The 20,662-nt window shown below is 51.7% G+C and overlaps 8 protein-coding genes across 8 annotated transcripts; 5 read left to right on the forward strand and 3 right to left on the reverse strand.

Moving 5' to 3' along the window:
- Positions 1 to 225: 225 nt before the first annotated feature.
- On the forward strand, positions 226 to 1,527 carry PpBr36_03542 (uncharacterized protein; the record flags this gene model as incomplete). Its single annotated transcript, XM_029890713.1, has 1 exon — positions 226 to 1,527. The coding sequence occupies one exon, from the start codon at positions 226 to 228 to the stop codon at positions 1,525 to 1,527; it is 1,302 nt and encodes a 433-aa protein (XP_029752709.1).
- A 449-nt stretch (positions 1,528 to 1,976) lies between these two features.
- On the reverse strand, positions 1,977 to 4,472 carry PpBr36_03543 (uncharacterized protein; the record flags this gene model as incomplete). Its single annotated transcript, XM_029890714.1, has 1 exon — positions 1,977 to 4,472. One exon carries the CDS (start codon positions 4,470 to 4,472, stop codon positions 1,977 to 1,979), a length of 2,496 nt encoding a protein of 831 aa, XP_029752710.1.
- Positions 4,473 to 7,513: 3,041 nt separating this feature from the next.
- On the forward strand, positions 7,514 to 9,550 carry PpBr36_03544 (uncharacterized protein; the record flags this gene model as incomplete). The annotated part of the gene is made up of 2 exons (XM_029890715.1): positions 7,514 to 7,862; positions 7,986 to 9,550. 2 exons carry the CDS (start codon positions 7,514 to 7,516, stop codon positions 9,548 to 9,550), a joined length of 1,914 nt encoding a protein of 637 aa, XP_029752715.1.
- Positions 9,551 to 10,950: 1,400 nt separating this feature from the next.
- PpBr36_03545 (uncharacterized protein) lies at positions 10,951 to 12,175 on the forward strand (the record flags this gene model as incomplete). The annotated part of the gene is made up of 3 exons (XM_029890716.1): positions 10,951 to 10,999; positions 11,092 to 11,792; positions 11,882 to 12,175. The coding sequence occupies 3 exons, from the start codon at positions 10,951 to 10,953 to the stop codon at positions 12,173 to 12,175; spliced, it is 1,044 nt and encodes a 347-aa protein (XP_029752716.1).
- Positions 12,176 to 12,479: 304 nt separating this feature from the next.
- PpBr36_03546 (uncharacterized protein) lies at positions 12,480 to 13,888 on the reverse strand (the record flags this gene model as incomplete). Its single annotated transcript, XM_029890717.1, has 2 exons — positions 12,480 to 13,341; positions 13,401 to 13,888. The coding sequence occupies 2 exons, from the start codon at positions 13,886 to 13,888 to the stop codon at positions 12,480 to 12,482; spliced, it is 1,350 nt and encodes a 449-aa protein (XP_029752713.1).
- A 1,501-nt stretch (positions 13,889 to 15,389) lies between these two features.
- Positions 15,390 to 17,651, forward strand: PpBr36_03547 (uncharacterized protein; the record flags this gene model as incomplete). Its single annotated transcript, XM_029890718.1, has 4 exons — positions 15,390 to 15,645; positions 15,799 to 16,428; positions 16,488 to 16,922; positions 17,203 to 17,651. The coding sequence occupies 4 exons, from the start codon at positions 15,390 to 15,392 to the stop codon at positions 17,649 to 17,651; spliced, it is 1,770 nt and encodes a 589-aa protein (XP_029752714.1).
- Positions 17,652 to 18,102: 451 nt separating this feature from the next.
- PpBr36_03548 (uncharacterized protein) lies at positions 18,103 to 18,589 on the reverse strand (the record flags this gene model as incomplete). Its single annotated transcript, XM_029890719.1, has 3 exons — positions 18,103 to 18,144; positions 18,210 to 18,308; positions 18,398 to 18,589. 3 exons carry the CDS (start codon positions 18,587 to 18,589, stop codon positions 18,103 to 18,105), a joined length of 333 nt encoding a protein of 110 aa, XP_029752707.1.
- Positions 18,590 to 19,204: 615 nt separating this feature from the next.
- PpBr36_03549 (uncharacterized protein) lies at positions 19,205 to 20,549 on the forward strand (the record flags this gene model as incomplete). The annotated part of the gene is made up of 4 exons (XM_029890720.1): positions 19,205 to 19,864; positions 19,937 to 20,005; positions 20,093 to 20,404; positions 20,517 to 20,549. 4 exons carry the CDS (start codon positions 19,205 to 19,207, stop codon positions 20,547 to 20,549), a joined length of 1,074 nt encoding a protein of 357 aa, XP_029752708.1.
- Between the last annotated feature and the right edge of the window lie 113 nt (positions 20,550 to 20,662).

The following is a 20,662-nucleotide window of genomic DNA, read 5'->3' on the forward strand; positions in this document are numbered from 1 at the left end:
GGTTTTTTTATTCAATTGTGCACATTCAATTGGTAGTTACGGCGATCAAACCTCCAGCGAAGATCCTTTCTGTGTCTTTTACCCCTCCCTATCACTGTTATCATTTATGACTGTTCTGTCGGGAAGCTTGGGGAAAACACGTTCCTTACCACCAAAGTCACCTTTACCCTCCCATCCGGCCCGGCCACAAGAACCAGAACAATGGTTGCCACAAAAACCAGAACGATGGCTGCCACAAACGCCAACGGCAATGGCAACAGCAATGGCAACAGCAATGGCGCTGAGCTGCCCAAGATCGACATCAAGCCGCTGCTCTCGCGGCTCTGGCCGGTGCCCAAGGAGGACATCAACAAGGTGAGCGCTGACGACATCGCCGACGCGATAGCCTACTTCTTCACCGATCGCGTGTCCGATGTCCAGGCCGCGTCGCTGCTCATGTGCCTGCACTTTACGGGCTTCGACCGCCGCGCCGACGTCATGGCTGCCACGGCCGCCCGCATGCGCTCCGCCGCCGAGAAGATTGACCTGGCCGAGATCAACCGCATCATCCTCGACCGGAACCTGGGCGAGGGCAACTACCAGGGCGGCCTGGTCGACATCGTCGGCACCGGCGGCGACGCCCACAACACCTTCAACATCAGCACCACCTCGAGCATCATCGCCAGCTCCCTGCTCATGCTGGCTAAGCACGGCAACCGCTCCAGCACCTCAAAGTCGGGCTCGGCCGACCTGCTCGCAAACATGAAGCCCATGCCGCCCAACATGGACAGCGTCGCCCCGACCACCCTCTCAAAGGTCTATGCCGAGACCAACTACGCCTTCCTCTTCGCCCCCGTCTTCCACACCGGCATGCGCTACGTTGCTCCGATACGCAAGCAGCTGCCGTGGAGGACCCTCTTCAACCTCATCGGCCCCCTGTCCAACCCCATCGACTCCGGCGTCGGCAGCCCCGTCCTCGAGGCCCGCGTCCTGGGCGTGGCCCGCGCCGAGCTGGGTCCGGTCTTCCTCGACGCGCTCAGGATGGCCGGCGTCGACAAGGCCATGGTGATCTGCGGCGTCGAGGAGCTCGACGAGGTCAGTTGCGCGGGCCCCACCAACGTCTGGCGGCTGAGGCGCCGCCGAGACGGCGAGGGTAACGGCGAGGCCGTCATCTCGGAGCACTTTTACGTGAACCCTTCCGACTTTGGCCTGAGCACCCACCCGCTCAGCAGCGTCTCGGGGAACAAGGAGCCCGCCCAGAACGCCGCGATCCTGACCAAGATCTTGCGCGGCGAGCTGGCCGACGATGATCCCATCCTCGAGTTCGTGCTGATGAACACAGCGACCCTCTTCGTCGCCAGCGGCATCTGCGAGGCCGACCAGAGCAACATGGGCCACGGCGACGATGGAGTGGTCATCAAGGAGCGTGGGCCCGGCGGTGAGCGTTGGAAGGAGGGCGTGAGGAGGGCGCGCTGGGCACTCAAGAGTGGCGAGGCTTGGAGGCAGTGGCAGGCGTTTGTCAAGGTGACCAACAGTATAAGCCACTGAAACTGCATTCCCTACCGGCAAAGCAGTAGAATTGCATTGGACGTTTTTAAACGTGATATACCCATTGAACCTTTTTTTTAAAGTGAATAAAAACAGCACTGTAATGAGTGGAATAAAAAGTCGGATGACCAGAATATCTACCGTATATCTAATTGGTGTTCAAAAGTAGAGAAAGAAGACTATTGCTTTTTGTTTCGCCCCCAAGACCAGATACCAGAAAGAAATGCGCTTTTATTACGCCCCTGGGATGATGCTAACCAGTTCATGTTGGGCAACTCTGATTCCATAGCTCGAAAGGATCGGTCGAATCACGTCTGACTCGTGCACCATTGCACCTATAGAACGCCACATACGAAATCGAGGTGATGTGCCAGCCGAAAACGAATAACAGACAAAGCCTTGGCCGTCATCCTTTGGTCCGTGACGAGTTCTCTTGCAGGCTTGAGCTATCAGAATTTTGACAGCACTGCCTTGACTATGCCTTTCACAATTGGACGACCTTCGATGCCAGCCTCGCGGATTGTGCCGCGACGAGCCTCCTGCTGTCCATCGATCCAAAGAGCCAGCATATCGTTGCTCTCCTTGGGGGGCACTGTGTTGTCGAGAGTACCGATCGTGATGTGCGGAACCCTGTTTATACACTTCCACTTGTCGTCTTTGTCGATTATACGCACCACGATCGCCATCAGCCTGTCGTCAAAGACCACGCGCTCAAGTTGCACTTCACATTCGCCCAAGCTGGGTGTTTCTGTGACCCTGAATACGATGCCCTTTGACTTGGCATCATCCTGAGCCGTCTTGAAGGTCTGAATGTACTTTGTCCAAAGCTCTTGGTTCTCTGGGCTCGTCTTCGCTCCGGATTTATGCATCAGCGTCACATGGAAAGCTGGCTGGATCCGGCGCTGCTGCTTTAGGTGTTTGTACATGCGGCCCACCTCGGGGGTGGCATCCTTGAAGACATCCTCGAGAGCGGCCAAAACGGCCTGGGCAGGGACATCAATCGACATATACTCAACACCCCCCTTGTTGTTGTTAGCAGCTGCGGGCAGAACTGCCAACTGCTCCAACTTGGGATCATATGCGAGCGCAGTCTCGATCGCCTTGTCCATCTCCTCTGCTGTGGGCACGCGAGGGAGCAGGTTTGGGTAAAACTGGTCTAACTTGGAAATCACCACCTCCAGATTCTTCCGGCTACCAGCAAGAGGGTCTAGACCGATAGCAGCGGCAAAGTCTGAATCGGGTTTGCTGAACGCGTTGTATGGCTCCAGTCCATCCAGGAAGCCGTTCATGATCTCCATGACCTTTGCCTTACCGAGCTCTTGAACCTTGATGTTCTGATGGTTGTTGCCGCGCTGAAAGACACGCTCGTATGTCAGCTTGCGAACTTCCATGCTGTTGTCGTGGTCGAAGTGAACTGCCACCAGCTTCGCTGCGGGCAGCATATTCTTGACGTCGCCCAGGATTTGTGTCCTCTCACGGCGCCATGCATTGTTACGATCGGCAATGACGACCCTCTTCGTCTTTAGTTGTTCCAGCACGTTCCTGGTAAATATAGCCGGCCTTCCCTTTTTCTGTGTTATGCTGTCGTTTTGGAAATGGCCAAAAGCTTCAGGGAACAGAGTCCTCAAGGCGACGGCAACGGTCGTCTTTCCACATCCAATGGTTGCGATCGGAACGAGGATCACGTTGTCAACGACCGAACCGTCAGGCTCCGGCTCGTTGGGTGCGACATCACGATCGAGATTAGCAGCATCGGAACCTTTCATGTTTTTGTGTTTCAGAAAATCGTCCCGGAGGGCGATGATGCCGTGGTTTTGGTTATAGGCCTTTGCGAGGCTGGAGTCAGCGGCCAGACGTGTTTTTGCGTAGTGCAAGTACTCCTCAGTGATTTTTTTGTGTTTCCTGATCTTCGGGGTGTGACCAGCAATGAGGGCTTTGGTACATTCCCGCCACTGCCTGTACATAAGATAAGGTTCTTCAAACTTGTACTTGAAGAACCAGTCCGAGTATGTTCCAGGATCGGTATTGGGCCGACCTGTCAGCTTGCAGCGGATAACAAAGCCCTCGACGTCTCGGCCGCCATAGGCTCCAGTTTCCGCTACGTCTTCTAAGAACGTTTTGACCTCGTTGATGTTGTCCATTATGAGCAACCCGGTCTGTTTGAAGCCCCAGTCGTCGGCAAATGAGTTGACTGCCGCCCCTGGATATGTCATAAAGTAGGGCTGGTTCACATTGATGCCGTGAAGATACAAGCCGGCCTTGTCGGGGCCATATGCCAAGATGTGCTCCTCAAAGCTGTCGTCGCAAAGTTCGGCAATAGCGGTAGCGTTGCGCTCCCTCAGCTCCCGTGCAAGATCCGCTCTGGTCTTGCCAATCTTGGCCAGTTGCTTATCGAGAGCCTTTTCACCGGCGTTGGCGTGGCTGATTTCAATATCACTGCGCGCGCCAGTGGAATGCTTCGAACACACCAACAGGGTGTCATCATGAAGCCCTGAGATGAAGATGATACAGCCATTTTCCTTCAGACTGAGCTCGTAAGGACCCTTGCTGTTCTTGATGATGTTATCCCAGTTCGTTTCCGGCACCTCGCCGACGTTGAAAAATTTGTCATAACCTCTGACGGCAATTTCTGGGACATTATTTGGGAGTCGCGTGGTGAAGAGCCCGCGGGCATATGTAGGCAATCCAGGCTTCTTGTAGTCCCAGTCCTGTAGCTTCCAGGAATCTACAGTGGCCTTGGAAGGAGATCCGGCAACAGAAAACTTGGTCTTCTTAATCCGGAAACGACCCTTGCCGCCACTCTTTGTATGTTCTTCGAGCACGCGGACCATCTCAGCGATGACAGCGGGGTCCTGAGGTTCATATGGCATCACCATGTTTGGCAAGCCATCTGAGGCGGCTGCCTTGTTCCCGAGGGAGCCAGGCCCCTGGGAATCGGTGGCCATACTTGACTTTGACGAGAAGTGACGCGCAGTACTAGGTGTGTTTGTCCGTTTGGGTTGTAGTGATAATAGCTCTTTACAGTTGCCAAAACTAGTCGTAGTGGAGGGGCAACAGCTGCTGCGGCTGCGGATTTGGGTGGGGCCGTGGATGATGTGTGCAGCGACAGTAGACAAAAGATTTTGATTGAGTCGCTGCCTCTTTTTTTGACTGGCCACTGCCGTCAGTGACGAGATGATTGGACGTGATTGAGGACAAGAAAAAATTATGTTGACCGCACAGAGACAACGACTTGCGGGTCTTGTGCTGCATTTAACAGCAGACAGCCTTTGCGACATTGACTTTGTCGTCGCAGTATGGCGACAAGAGGCTGCTAAACGATTATGTTTCTACAAGGTAATAGTACAATGTTTGGTCATATTTTCAGCATCTGCGTCCGGGATGTAAGCACTTGCCGCGGCGAGAGTGACTCAAAAATCCAAGGCGGCCGCTTTGATGGGTTGTTTGTTGCACTGGTAAACTGAGGAGTTTCAATGCTTCATTTCGCCGTTGATAGTCATTATGAGCGATTCTTAGACATGCCACACACATTCGGGCGACCCGCTCAGCCTTGGACATCGGTGCGTTGCTGCTGCACGACACAAATACGATTGATTGATTGCAAGTTGAATCCGCACATCAAATCCTTGGATCCGCTGCAAGGCTCTTTTTTTTCCCGGTGTTGCTCAGGAATTAGGAAGGAATCGAAACACCCTTGCTCTCGCATTATCTTTCCTTGCACCGGCGCTCAACGCGGAAGTCAATTAGGGGACAACGAACGAGGAAACCTCACCGTGTACTCCATGCCTTTTCTGTCTCCCTGCCAGAAATAGTCGCACTGGCTAGCGTAATCTTGCCATTATCGATCCTTGCCAGGCCTACTCAATATAACTTACTCAACCTCTCAATGCCATGAGGAAATACATCGTTGAGGTAGCATTGTAGTTGGATATGGGGCTAAGGGGTCACTGTTCTTACCATTACCTGCTACCAAATGGAGCATTGCTGAGGAAAGTTTGCAGCCTCAATCACTGCATCACACTGCCACACTACCCCAGCTGTACAGCCTGGCACGCAGGAGCTGAATCATCCAACAGAACCAAGCCAAAGTCAAAAACCCCCTCACCATGATATCGCCTTTTTTGGCTGACTTTTTTTTATACTATTATTGCGAGCGTATATTGTGAGAAGGCTGTTCTTAAGGCAAGGATCTTCGCAGAAAGTGGGCCTTTTGGGATACTGCTCTCGGGATTGCCTGGAAATTCGAGTCACCGCTTCTTTTTCTTGATCTTCTACTACTTCGATGTTGTGCATTCGTTGTCTGTCTACATGACTACTTGTTATAGTTCCGGCTCTAGATAATCCAAGAGGATTAAGAGACACATATGATAAGAAGACGACGCAAGGAAAGTGGGAAGAAATAGAGTCTCCCACACTAGCTGAGCGGCTACATCCAGTTGCTCAATAACTAGCCACTGGGAATATCGTAAGAAGAAATGAGTATATTAATCTCTGTCACAAGCCGCAGGCGAGCGAGGAGTCATACTTTACATGTCAAAATACGGAGCAAAAGACACGCGCCTAAAGAATATGGAGCTCAACTGCGTAAAGTCCCTGCAGGCAAACTTGCTATGCCCCATTTTTGATGAGGTACTCTCCTGCAGCCCGATGCGGCACATCAGACCGCTTTTCACTGCGAATCAAGATAGCCGAGGGGCGCTTCCCAAAGCAAGCTCTGTTGATTACCCGGATCTTCAGTTCTAGATTTTTTTTTTCGTTCTTTTTTTATTCTTTTTCAAAAATGTTTATTGGTAGACGAGTCGCCATGCACGCCACGAGACTATCCGTATGTGGCTTGGATGCACGACCCGAGTGTGTGCAGATGAAGAATAACAGAGGTAACGGAGCACGGAGTAAGGAAGTCTGGGCAACTTAGAAAAAAAAAAAGTGCTAGGGCGGCTTGCGAAGTAGCTTAGCTGCAGGCGGTTCGACCCACACAGACTTTATGCCAGTTCTACTTCCCACAGTCAACAAGGCAATTAATTGGTGCCCGACAGCCAAGAGACATCTCAGATGACTCTGTGTAATTGTCGATAGCCTCCGAGCGGCTTTTGCCCAGAAAGGTTATACTCAATAAAGACTGGAATTCCGATAACCCTCAAAAGTCGCCGCAGAGGAATCAGCATAAAGACTTACTAACCGGTACGAACTAATTTTACCGGTAGGGCCCCCACATACCTTTGCCTTGTCTGCCTTGAGTACGTACTTACTTTGTAGGTAAAACCAAGCAAGGTAAAGGCCCCCCGGCAAGGTCGCTGGTTGCTGGTTGCTGGTTGCTTTAAAGACAGCCAGCCACTCACGCAGGTACGCGAAAGTTGCAGAGTCACCTGCTTCATCCGGGACGGAATTTGTCCCCTTCTCCTCTTTCTCCCCAAAGATAACAACCCAACCGGGTGCCTATTCTTCATCCTTGACCTCCCTGTCACCCAAAACACTAACCGACTTCCCTCCTCCATGTACAGAACTGCGTGACTGGCCAAACTGGGCTACTACAAAAACTGAAGGGTGGACTTTGCTCAGCCAGTCAGCCATCGAGGTGGAACCGAGAGCTTGGCCCAGTGTGGAGACATCATCCGATCAGGTCATTGGTCCAGATCTCCACAGTGTCCTTGTTGCCCCCAGAGCCAAAACCGAGTCCTCTTTCTCCCTTTCCTTCCTTACTTACCCAAGAAACAAGAGACAAGACTCACCCATTAAATTCCTAGCCCGTCCAAATTCAACCCAACCCGGCCGCCCCCAGCGCAGCAACACACCCAACTGGAACCCGCTCACAGCAGAGAAGCGCCCACCCTGAACGAACCACCACATAGCAACCAGCGTCATACCGCCGCCTTCCAATTTGCAACGCCTGCAAAGGTTGCCAATTTGAAACTTTTTTTTTCTATGTGTCATCCGGCCTTTTTCTCATTTCAAAATTCTCCTGTCGAATTTTATCAACTTTGAGATCATGGCGGATCAGTGCATCGTTTGTTTAGATGCCTTAGAGGTGGCTGTTCTGGCTGTCGATTTGGCGACGTTCAAAGGTCTGGAGGACCCAGGCGGTCGCGGCGGAGGCGACACGCTGAGCTCCCAGACAGTGGCGGACTCAGCGGCCTCGTCCACCACTACCACCACCACTAACAGTGTCGATGAGGGCAACCCCGGAAAATCCAACAACGAAACCGACGTTGCTGTAATAAATGCATGTGGACATGCTTTGCACAATTGTTGTTTGCTAGAATGGGCTGGCAAAGCAAATAGCTGTCCAATTTGTCGGCAAACCTTCAATGACGTGAGCGTCTATGATAAGGTCGGAGGTACGTTATTTTACTGCCATACTATAAGCTCCCTCCCTCTGCACTGCACCCCCTTCGGAACACAACAACGTGCCCCTTTTACAAAGTGAACAAAACTTAAACTGACATTCCCTGTTTGAATAGGAAATCTTCTCAAATCTTACACAGTCGCAGACAAGAAACAAGTTGCCGAATTTGATCCGCAAGCATGGGCAGAAGAGAATCCAGAAGAGGAGGACCTCGAGGCACACCCTTGCCCGGTCTGCAACTCTTCCGGGGACGAGGAAGTGCTTCTTCTGTGTGATGGATGCGATGCATCTTACCATACCTATTGTATTGGCCTAGACGAGATTCCCGATGGCTCCTGGTTCTGCATGGAGTGTGCCGAGGAACTGGGCGGCATAGGCATCGCTCGGTCTCGCGCTCGTTACCCGATAGTGAGCAACAGCAGGCGTGGACGACGCAACGATTTCTTCCCCAGGACCCAGGCTACGATGCGTAGCGTGAGAAGGCGTGCGCGTTCGGACGAGTGGCAAGGTGCCTGGGGCGAGATCACAGGCCTCATCTTCGATGCGATCAATATTGACCTCGACTCGCACGATGGCGACGATGCCTTGGAGGAGTATAGAAGGTCACGGCAGCTGCGCGAACGTGAGCAGCGTGAATACCAGCGCTGGCAGCAACGCATCAATATCGCCAGGAGACTTGGTGCTCAGGAAGTGTTCTCGAGAAACATCCCACCGGCCATTATCCACAATACCTCCGCCGTGCAGGCTCCTGCCCCCGCCCAAGAAAGTCGCGAGGAGCGACGTGCTTGGGCGACACTTGAGAAAGCTCGAGAGGCAAACGGTGAAGGGCCTAGCCGAAAGCGCAAATCTCGCTCCATAACCGCATCACCTGCGGAACCTCCACCAGAGCCTGAGCGAAAGTTGAAGCGGCCCCGCGCACACCGGTCAGCTCCTGGCGCATCGGGCGAGGGATCATCGTCGACATCCGAGCCCAGTCGCTCAGTGGCGAACATCCGGTCGCCACCTGCTCTCAATGGAGAAGCACCATCGTTCCTCTCGGTGCTTCTCAAGGAGGTGGAGCAGTCTCACCCGTCAGATGACGAAATTACTCGAAATTTGTTGCCGGAGAGCATGGTTGGGGGAGACGCATACGCATCATCACCCGGCTCCTCTCCTCCAGCATCGGCATATAGCAGCCCACGAGCATTATCACTTACTCCGCCTCCTCATCAAAGCCAACAACCGTCAAACAGGTCCACCCGGCCCTCGTCTCCGACCATGACATTGAGCTCAACAATTGAGCCCGTGTATACCAAAGCAGCCTATCGTTCAGGCAGGTCATCGGGAAACGCCAGCGACTCCGAGACAAGACCGACCAAACCCGAGCTGCGACAACCCCGTCCTCAGCGTGTCGAAAAGGCCAACCTTTCTCGATCACCGGAAGTTTCGCCGACAAAGCCATCACTGTCGCTCGAAATGAAGCAGAAAATCAACAACATCGTCCGCAGTGCTCTCAAGCCGCATTGGGCCTCCAGCAAGTTGACGGCGGACCAGTACGAAACTATCAACCGCGACGTTTCCCGGAAACTTTACGATGAGGTTACAGACCCCGCATTCGTTGTCGACGCTGAGGCCCGGCAGATGTGGCAGCACAAGGCGACACAGGAGGTTGCGCGTGCCGTGTCAGTTCTTCAAGCATGATGAACCGGCATCCTGTCGGAAGTGGCGGTCTGCGCATTCTGCCATATGTATGAGCATTGGGATGAGTCTATTTGCGTCGGTGTTCCTTGGGTTTTTTTAGTCAGGCTTTTTTTTTTGCTTTGTAGGATGGTCACAATCTCGTTAGATACCCCGGCGGCGTCCAAGGTCAGGCAGGGTATTGCATTCAGGTTGAACCCAAGTGCTGGGTGTCAACTTTCCAGAGAATAGGCGCATCATGTTTTCTTTTTAGGTAGAATGGCGTTCTGGTATGGTAGCATCTATTTCCTCGAACGATTCGGACGAGTTATTTGATCATGTTGGACGCAGCGGTCTCGAGGTCATGGCCTCATTTGTTGATACTAGGTACTCTTTCGATAGTTGATATCCATGATTTTCTGATTTTCACGACCAGTTGTGTGCATTACCTGTGCAAATCAACACTTTAGTCACAGCTGACAGAGATAGGTCTTGGAAAGAGTTACCGTCTCGCACAAAGACCGCATCTCTCACAAGTGTCTCCTGATAAATGCCTGTCAATCTTTAGCCCAGGCCGTTGATCGAAGTGAGCTAACGATTGAGCGCACGGCTCACTCCTAATTATGTTGATCACTAGAACGCCACTCGTGACGTGCCGGGCGTGGTGCAGTCAAAGTACCGCTTCCAGACTTGAGCTCTTTTGCGTTTTGTTTGTTTGACTTGTAAGCAGAATCTATCTAACGGCCAACCCGGTGGGAGGCTGCCATGGCTCGTTCGAGACGAAAGGGGCACAGGAGCCGCTAGCGAAAAAAGTCTGCTAAATATTTCACTCTGGGCATCTTTAAATGATCGAGACGTTCTCGGTGGAACAGGTCTTGATGATAAGGATTGATGCCCGTGGATGAGGAAGAAGAGAGAGAAGAACGCTGAAATTTCTGGCGGGCAGCGATGAAGAAGACATACGGTGTGTGGGTGGGATACCGCACGGGCCACAAGAATGAAGCTAGGTCACGTGAGGGATGCAGCTCGGTGATGTTTTTGCTTGCAGTTTACACATTCAATTCTGTCCTAGCACAGAAACACAAATGTTTGTTTCATTGATTGAGTGAAAAACAGTCTGTGAAGCAAAACGTCGTCTCATCCAATTCTGCTGCTGCATAGAGACCATAATCGCAGCGTCAGGTCAGATCAAGGTCAGGTCTTGACATTGACGTTCTGCACAAGCCAAGAAGCGAGGTGCTCAGACTAACCCTTCTCGGACTAGCGCAGTACGCGGGCCGAACTTTTCCAGGTACGTACCGCGTTCTCCAAAAAAGTTCGAGGAGCTCCCAGTTAAACCTATCGCGACTCCTTGGGAAAATTAGTAGATCCCTTTACCAATCGGTCTGAATATAGACCACCCATTCCCTCGTCACGTTGAAGATATGTCGGCCTCAAGTAGAGGTTGGCATGCGCTCCGCGCCCTTTCCAGATGTGAGTTACTGTGCAACTAACAATCGAGCACGTAGCTCTTGTGCGTCTCGTGTCTGCAACAAAACAGCCCCTAACATGGACGAAAACGACAGCTTCACCCCGAGTATGCGCCCAATGTGCCAGGGGGAGCATACAAACGATTCAGCGGCGTGCCTACTCGGCGTCTGCGGCCCCGACAATCTCAGCCGTGGACCCTTCCGCTAGCTCGGAGCCACCCGTCGTCCCAGTGAAGCAGTCGCCCCAGCACCCGAAATCCGACTACCGTATCCGCTCCGGCCTGATCCTCACCAGAGCACCTCTTCTGACTCGGGATCCGACGCCCTTCGAGTCGGCCTTTTACCTGTATCAGAAGCGGCTGAACGAGCGCCTCATCTCGCCCTTCATCTCCTCTATGTGGTTCAAGCAAGACACGCCGCCGCAGCTGGACTGGAACCTCAAGCTCGATGAGCGCAAGGGCATCTGGGCCAAGGACGTCGGCCACTACAAGCCCCGGGGCTCGACGCGGTGGGCTGACGAGGTCCAGCAGGGCTCGCGCCTTGCCGACCCGGAAACGATCAGGGAGCGCCTCCTCGAGGACGCCCAAATGCGGTTCAGTGATGACGGTGAGCTGCTGCCCGAGCAGGACAGGCTGCCGATCGAAAAGCCCCAGCCGAGGCGGTCGGAGGCGGACGAGAAGAACGACGTGAGGAGGCTTGACCGAGCGATGGATCGCACGCTCTACTTGGTGGTGAAGAAGGATGACAGATGGGCTTTCCCTGCGAGCGAGGTTCGCACGGAGGAGAACTTGCATGAGGTACGTGCGGTTGCTTAGATGGGATTTTCGCGGCTCTTTTTTTCTACTGTTTGCTGTCTTATTTAAACCAACTAACAATTCTCAAACAGGCCGCTGCACGTGTGCTCGAGCAAGCCGCCGGTGTCAACATGAACACCTGGATGGTGGGACGTGTGCCGGTTGCGCATCACGTGGTCAAGCCCAAGTACAAGGAAGACTCTACTCTGGAGACCAAGGGCTCAAAGACATTCCTGCTCAAGGGCAGGATCTTTGCGGGACAGGCCAACATCAAAAACAACGTTTTGGGAGTCACCGACTTCATGTGGCTGACGCATGATGAGCTGAAGCAGCATTTCGAGGCCGATTACTTTGCCAGCATAAAGAACATGCTGTCGATGCGTTAGAGAAAATGGGCGCAGTTAAGTCTCATTCCATCAATTAGAGATGGACCTCTTGGCCGACGGCCTTGAGCCAACAAACATGTACCATACTTGTTTTTTCGGATGTATATTGGTAGTAGATTATGTATGAACAGATTCCATCCATGAATAGACATTGAATGTAAACGTACTCCATAAGGCATGCTTTTCATTCATTTAGACATTATGGCCTCAAACGCTGTCCAGAACACCAACAGTCCCACATAGTTTACACAAATGACATTCTCCAACAATAACCATGACAAAAGGAAATAACCGAACAAAAATATCAGATATAGCTAGCCTTGACTCCCATGCCTGCTGTGGCTTTGACCTTGGACCAAGAATTTCCAAGGATGCGTGATACCCGTTCCCTGATCCTTTGCTGTCCAAATATGACCAGCAAGCTTACTATAAATGCAAGCATACGCAACAAGGGCCCCGGATTTGCGTGTATTGATGCGCTCATCCGTTCGACCAGACCCTTCAGGTTCGTTATGACGATGGCGGCACGAGCCGCAAACGAGGGTGCAGCAGCGGCACGCTTATCCTTCCCCTGGGGTTTTGACTTTCTAGAAGTGCCACCGGCAGGACTCCTCGCCACCCGACCGGGCGTCTCCTCGATACCATAGTCGACCTCGCTACCTTCGCGGCGCACCCTCTCTTCCTCGAGCCGCCTCCTCTCCCTCTCCTCGTTCTCGGCCCTCAGCCTCCTAGCCTCCTCCAGATCCCTGCGCAGTTGATCCTCCTGCTTTTGCCTCTCCTGTTTTTCATGGGCCTCTTGTGCCTCGTGCTCTTCCTGGAGGCTTTGCAGCGCCATGAGGAAGGCCTCGCGACGCTCGTCGTCCAGTACAGAACTGACGCTGATGAACTCGCGAGCATAGTCCCATTCATTGTTCCGTATGAGGACATGCAGAGTGTACAGCTCGAGGATCTTGACCCGAGCGTTCAGGTCACGCGGGGTGTCGGCGCCGGAAGGAGTAGGAGCGTGCTGCGGTTTCACGGGAGAGCGTGGCCTTTGAAGCGGAGTGCTGGGGGTCTGAAACTTGCTGTACAGGTCCAGGCTGGGCGTGTTGGAAGCTGCAAGGTACGTTTCTAGGCGCTTCTGGTTGAGGCCTTGGTTGTTTGCGTGGGCAAGGAGTAGTGTGGCTCTGCATTGGGGAGTTAGTAGCTGGACGAGTGAGCGTCGACACTGACTCAAGAAACTCACAAATTGATGACAACGTCAGAGTCGACGTCTCCCTCAATGCCATGGTAGCCATTGCGAACAACCTCCTCCCAGATCTCGCCGTCCCGAACCTTGCTGCAGATCGCCCTCCACTCCTTTGTTCCAAAAGATGCTTTCCCCTCCGCAGGGTCCATCTCCACAATTGCATTCAAAGTGGTCAGGTACAGACTCCATACTTTGACTCGGGTGTTCCGGGACGCCTTTGCGACCGGTGCAGGCTCGGACAAAACATTTTCGCTGGTGCCCTGGCCCGGCGGCGTGACGAGGGGAAGGACGGTTGAAAGAGCTTCGGGTAGGCGACGCGTCAGGAAAAGTGTAGACGCCTGCCGGTATGTTTTGGAAACATTTGACGATTGCCTCCTAGACGAATTTGACGAGGTGAGGGACGAAATCGAGGACCGAAAGTTGAAAGGGTCTGACGCGGTGGTTGACGGGCTAAGTGTAGCCGTCGGTGAGCCAGGCAAAGTCATGATTGCTGTTATGGGTGTTTACTTTTGGTTTCCTCAGCGTTCCCCAAGGCTTGGTTTTGGCGGTAGACACGGCTAGCAACGGTTGGGCTTTTTTTTTTCACGTTGGCGTTGGACTGACAACCCGGCTTAAGCGTAGCTGGTCTAGCATCAAAGACGGTCAAGAAACGCGACAGGAAGAGTAAAAACGAATTTCCTGAGAAAAACAATGTTCAATTACGGCATCTTTAAGATCAATTGAAGACGTCAAGAAGAAAAGAGACGCTTCTCCAGAATGAATTCGCGTCAAATGCCAGTGCCCGTACGGCTCGTCCGACTCGCCTCGGTGCGCCGCTGCAAGGAGTAAGTGGGTGGGGAGCAAGCGGAGTGTGAAATCGTCTGTAGCGTCATGTGCACATACCGCCTAGGAATGCCTCGGCTCAATGAACAAATTCGGCCAACGGACCTGTTGCCAGGACAGAGCGTGAAAGCCGTTGTGGTGGGGACGAAAAATGCTGGAGCTGATCAATAACACGCCGGAGATTAAGCATTGGCAGACATGTGTCTACAGATGGTACCTACCTACATATTACTAACTACATACAAAGCAAAGTAAATAAAACAAGAACTTTTACTGCTGGTAAAGAGAGAAAAAAAAAAAACCTAGGTCGAAGCGGAACACTGTATCGTGATCGGGTTCCGCGAATCATCAAGTGATTCGGTTTTTTCCCCTTCTTTGAATGCTTGGCTAATCAAACGGACAATTTTATTGAACATGCAAGCTCCAAGCATAAATACTTGACAGGCAGGGAAGATGGCGCGGGACTGCCGAGTGCCCCTGAGAAGAAAATATAATCCGGGGAAGCTCCACCACGATGGCGATTGAGATCCCAATGAGGAAGTAACTAGGGAAGCCTTCTCGAACCAGAAAATGAAGTGAAAGCTACTCCTCACTACCGTATGATCCACAAAGTGAATTACTTGAACGATGAGGTGGACTGTTCGTGAAGCTGATAGCTTCTATCGAGTTCATGTGTGGTGATGATCTCAGAAATCAAAACTGACATAAGGTAGGTACCCGGGCAGGTACATTGACGTTCTTATCATCTGTCTTCCACCCTGACTCACCTGCCCTCCATTACCTACATAGAGTCGAGCTACATTCTACCCAAAATTGGTTGTGGGCAGGAACTTCTTTGAATGGCTCCTCCCAATTCCCCTTTTTGTCCGAGCGGCAAATATCGCCTACCTGCTTGGTGCTTTGCAAAGTTACCGAGCTCTAACGTCAAGCGACAGAGCGTACGAGTCGTCTTTATCCAAGGGAATTTCCTAGGATAGACATCTGCCTTGCGACGACCTCGTTGTGAAAGTTGACTAAAAGTCAGCCCTGTGACTGAAAATTCTTTCACCTGCCTTCTTTGACCGCCACCGGGTATATTCGACCGTCTGTACAAACTGGGCTGGATTGCAACAAAACCTTTCTGATACATCCGAATGCTCCCAATCAAAAGGAATATCTGGCTCCATGGCAAGCCAGTCGTTCTGGACCGGTTTGGAAACTGCTGCCGGCAGAATCATTGATATCGATGCAAACAGTTTTTGGAGGCTGCTGCCACAAGTCCTCGAAGAAATTGCCAGCGCCGAGTATGTTTCGTTTGACCTGGAAATGACCGGTATTCGTGTCAAGAACGGTCTCTCAAACAGGCAAGACAAGTTTTCGGTCGATGAATATTATGCTGCTGCCTGCGAAGTTGCCCAGACTTTTCAGATCATTGAGTTCGGTATGACTTGCTCCAGGTATGATACACACAAGAGTACGTGGGATTTATTTTATGCTCTCTTGAACTCCAACAGCAAATCTTGATATCAGCTGCTCTGCGGGTTTTTACCCTCTTTGATTCTTGTGCTAGAAATACTGACAACAGGCTCCTCAGGATCCTACGGATGGACTGCCTACAACTTCCGGCTAGCACCCTGGTACCTAGGTGACAACCGAACTCATCTAGCACTGGCCAAATTTCTTGACCGTCGATACACTCTGTCCAGCAACAGTTTTAGATTTCTCAGAGACAATAGAAGGGATGACATTACGTCACTGGCCCTTGAGAGTGGTATCATGTACCTAAGCAGACAAGAGACTGAAGAGGCGTACAAATACTTCATCGATCCTGATAAGAAGGTGCGGAATCTGATCGATCTCAACAAAGAAAGCTTGGAAGCCAAATTGTTTTACGACTGGTTACGGAGTGCCATTACCTTGTGGCTCCGGGATCCCCACAAACTTGAGTGGCTCAATATTGAAAATCCTCGCGGGGAGAGCCTCAGTAACTTGCAACGCCGTCTTGTGTATCAAATTTTGGAGTCTGAGTTCAGCTATGACTATCTACGCGCAGTCCCGAAGTGCAACAATAGTTTTATGCAAATCACTCAGAAAGGCGTTGATGCGGCCGAGGAGACGGTGAGGCCCCCTCATCAGAATATTTTGGCCCAGGTCCAGGCTGACCAGAGCCAGGCAATGCTCCAGCGCATAAGTGAGCGCAAGGCAGCAATCAGAGAACAGACAGGTCTGTTGAAGCATCTTGCTAGAACCTAGTCTCGCACACTTGTTGACTAACGAGTGTAGGATTTCGATTTGTCTTTGAAGCTCTCATCGGCGGCGATTTCGCAGATGAGATTGATCTCGGGCTCCTGCTGACTCCCGAAGAATATCGGACTGAAGGGACTGCGACAGATACCAGGGCTAAGCTGCGAGCGATCGAAGCTAAAGCCAAAGCGAGAGCCAGAATCACTATCGGCCACAACTCCCTCTTTGATCTCTGCTTCATGTATCATTCTTTCATCGGAACACTGCCTACTGACCTTCAGCAGTTTAAGATTGATATACAAGCCATGTTTCCTCGATATGTCGACACAAAATACATGGCAACACAGGATGCCAAAAACATCGAAGTTGACCAACCACTTGGAGAGCTCTACTGCACAGTACAGTCACAAGAGCTGCCCTTGTTTCACCCAAAGGCACCACTGTGTCGTGGTAGCCATCAAGCGGGATATGATAGTTCGTGTTTTCTCTTTTTAACTCACTCCCTATAACAGTGACCCCCTCGCTACCCTTTCGAATGTGGAAGATTTTGCTGACATATAGGCAGGCTGGTTGACTACCATAACATTTCTCAAGCTATCCTGGAAGTTGGCTAGGGACTCGCAATTTCTAAGGAGCTAGGGGCAACTTGCACCTGCGAGTTCTGGGAGCAAAAACAAGGAGAACGTCAATCCAGCATCTGTATCCCTAGCCGAGGGTTCTCTTATTGCTCTACAGAGCGATGTAATGCTATCAGCCCCCCGCTGCCCTCCCGATGCTCCAAGGCAATCAAATATACTGCTGAGACATCTGTCGTCAGCGCCCGAACTTCTTACAGCAGTCAATAGCACCACTTTCACGGTGCCTGCTGCCCAACTGGACTTGCTGGATTTGACAACAGTGCGCGATGGTGTCTGCAGCGTCACTGGGCCCTTCTCGCTGTTGGATCATCAGGATGGTGCGAAATCGCTGCGGCCTCGCGAGGGCAGCCTAATAGATACCGATGCTCTCGAAATAGTCGATGCTGTCCCTTTGATACCAGCTCGTGGCTCTAGGTCGACAGACTGCTCAGTTGATAAAAAACTTGTGATCGACGAAGAAGTTTCGACTGACGCTCACCGGATTGATGGATGGAACTCGCCCATTTTTCGGCTTGTTGGGAGCAGGCTTCGCGCAGCCCAAGGTGTCATCGATCCTGCTTCCTGAGCGACATTTCGTTGTCCATGCTGTAGGCCAAGTTCTTGCTCTTTGACGCCACGATATCAGGCTGTGGACATATGTGGAAAAAGGTGACGAAACGACAATACCGTATCGCCGTCGGCTGAAAGAGATTGGTCGTCGATAACTATGTATATGAGTGACAAACTTTGATGGAAACAATGCAAGCAATATATTCACCTGTCATGATGAAGTCTTACAAAGCAAAACGGGCATGTATGCGGCGTGATGATTTTCGAATCTGGGTATCTAGATAATTTAGGTCATCAGAGTAGAAAGGCTAGTCTGTTGCTGTGCACGTAGCCCATACATCGAATGGACAAAAGCGGCCATGGCCATCATCCTTCCTCCACGATGCAGCCTCCTTTGCTGCGGCAACAGCAGCCGCTGTATGTTCGATAGTAGACATTCCCCCATAGGACAGGACCGGGACTTGGGGTCAGTACGTCCCGGTCCTGTTTGTCTTCTTTTGATAGAAAAGCTAAGGAAGAGACAGTTTAGCACAATGTTCATTCCTACCAAAGGGAGAGATTCAGGGCAACTTACATCTGTTCTTGAGCTGCCCAAGTTTATAATCTTAGGACAACCGTCTCTGTCCTTTTCCAGGCGGGTACACTCGAAGCAATAAAAGGCATCCGAGATTCCCTGAAATTTGGTTGTATCAAACATCAGCAAGTGAAAGTTAAAAATGGAGGGTCCTTGGAATGGCCATGTTGCCGATGATTTTCACATACCTCTCCTCCGCAGACGACGCACTTGTTTTGATAGTTTCCGAAACTGCACTCATCACATATGCGGACCAGCGTTGTCGGGCGGACGTATGAATCACAGACCGGACACTTGCCGTCGCACTTGTCGCAGAGGCGGCCGATGGCTATGCCGGGCTGTTTGCGGCACATGACCAGATCAGGGTGATGTCGAGACATGTTTATGAAGGATTATTGTTGGGTTGACGACAAGAGTGGGCAAAAAGAAGGCGAGAGACCTAGCAAAGTCTCTTGAATTTTTAAGGTATTTTCTTTCTTCTTCTTGTTAGGCAAGGCAATGAATGTTGGTTTGATAGTTGATAGTTAGGGGTGTTTGGATTTATCAGCTTTCATACAGACATCAAGTCGCCTCTCACTGAGGCTCACCAATCAATCCACGGGGCAACACACGCGCGCCGTCGCCTCCAAAATTTCCATTTTGTTCCAACCGGCTGGCCGCCGCCAGGCGCGGAACCGCGCTAAGCTGCAATGTGGATCTCGGTTGCGTCAAGGCCCCACCCATGCGAGGTCGGAAAAGGCAGCGGGTTGAGCACCAGGGTCCAAGTCTACGGCGAACGAATCATCGACAGCTACCCTGACTTCCTGGCTTCTTTTTACTTGAAACAATCTATCTGCCTTAGCTACGTACAACTTTACATAACGAGAGATCCAAGCCCTCCAATTGAGACTATGGGACTCAAAGTCCCTCAAGACGATTAATCGTTACCATCCGTTCATCAGGCTCATCCCAAACTTGGACCAGACTAGGTTGAAAGGGCGCCTGATTGCGATGCCATGGCTACGGCCGAGACCTCTCTCATACAGAAGGAACCTGTCGCACACGATATTGTGGCGGCTTCAAAACAAGACATAACTCCTGGCCCAGATAAACCCGAGTGCACGAGTATTATTGACGAAGCCGCTGGTGGAGTAGCCTTTGAGACAAGCATCCATCAGAGCGCGAAGCCCGATACGATGATGACGGAGCCGGACAACACAGAAACGGAGCATGTCCATGAAGATGTCGGCTCAGCAGAAATACCCTCCGAGGCTGTTGCGTCTTCCAAGGCCGCCGGGGAATCCAGTCACATCTCTCAAAAAGACCAAGGAGCTACACCATTAAAGCTTGACGCGGACAGACCGATGTCGCCTCCCTCGTCGAGAAAGCGCGGTGCGTCTGAAGCGGGTCTGGAGCAGGAACCCGACAGACCAAAGGAGCGGCGGCGGGACTTTTCGCAGGAGGAGAAGAAGCGTGGGCAACGCCTGTTTGGAGGGCTGCTAAGTACCTTGAGCCAGAAACCTCCCGGACGGCGGCAGCCCGTCGAGCGGAAACAGCACGAGAAGGCGCAGCAGCGCAAAGAAGAAGATAACAGACGAAAGGCCGAGATCCAGGAGAAGCTAGCAAAACTCAACCGGAGACGGAAGATACAGCAGATCAAGCTTGACGAACAGACTGTGAGTTGCTGTGGCTATGCCAAGACCTCAGGTGGCCCTTGAATTAAAATTGCTGACTGAATGGTACGACAGATGCGTGCCCGTCATGATGACATGCTGGCGAAAGCGTATAGCCTGCGGACAAAGACTCGGCCACCATTGGTAAGTGGGGCGGAAAGGTCAACCGAGACCGTATAAGACGCCAAAGCGAACGCAAACTGTTATACTGACAGTAAATCGCTACCATAGTACTACCGTCCATGGGAGTTCACCAGTGAAGAAGAAGACATAATCGACGAGCAGGTCCGCGACGCCAAAGAAGAAATAGAACGAGAATTCAGAGAATTTGAGCGCACCAAACAGCAGAGACTTGAGCAGCTGGGAGTACAGCCTTCACAGAAGCCCACAAGTGGCAACGACGACAGAAGAGCCTCAACGGTCGGTGAGCCTCTTGACACTCAAGTACCTAACTCAACCAGAGCATCAGATTCTACTAATCGTCCCCATCCCAAACCCGTTGAAAGAGATCACGACGAAGTCGTCGAGACAGAGGAGGACACGGTAATCTATTAACTTGGACAGTCCTACTTCGGTCAAGGCTAGCTGCTCTGATTCTCCTGTTACATTTGTATACCCACGTGTTGATAGTGATGAAAGTTTTAAACAACAAAAGACTGCAATTCAAACCTCTGAAGTGATATTGTAAATGTCGTGAGTGTCCGTGTGGTTGATATGCAGCAATAAGTGGCGTTGTATTGTCTTGATACAATACATCTCTCTACTCGGGCGAGCCGGATATTTGACTCGAGTATCTAGTCT

Source organism: Pyricularia pennisetigena, chromosome 3 (genome assembly GCF_004337985.1).
Source record: "Pyricularia pennisetigena strain Br36 chromosome 3, whole genome shotgun sequence".
NCBI lineage: Eukaryota > Fungi > Ascomycota > Sordariomycetes > Magnaporthales > Pyriculariaceae > Pyricularia > Pyricularia pennisetigena.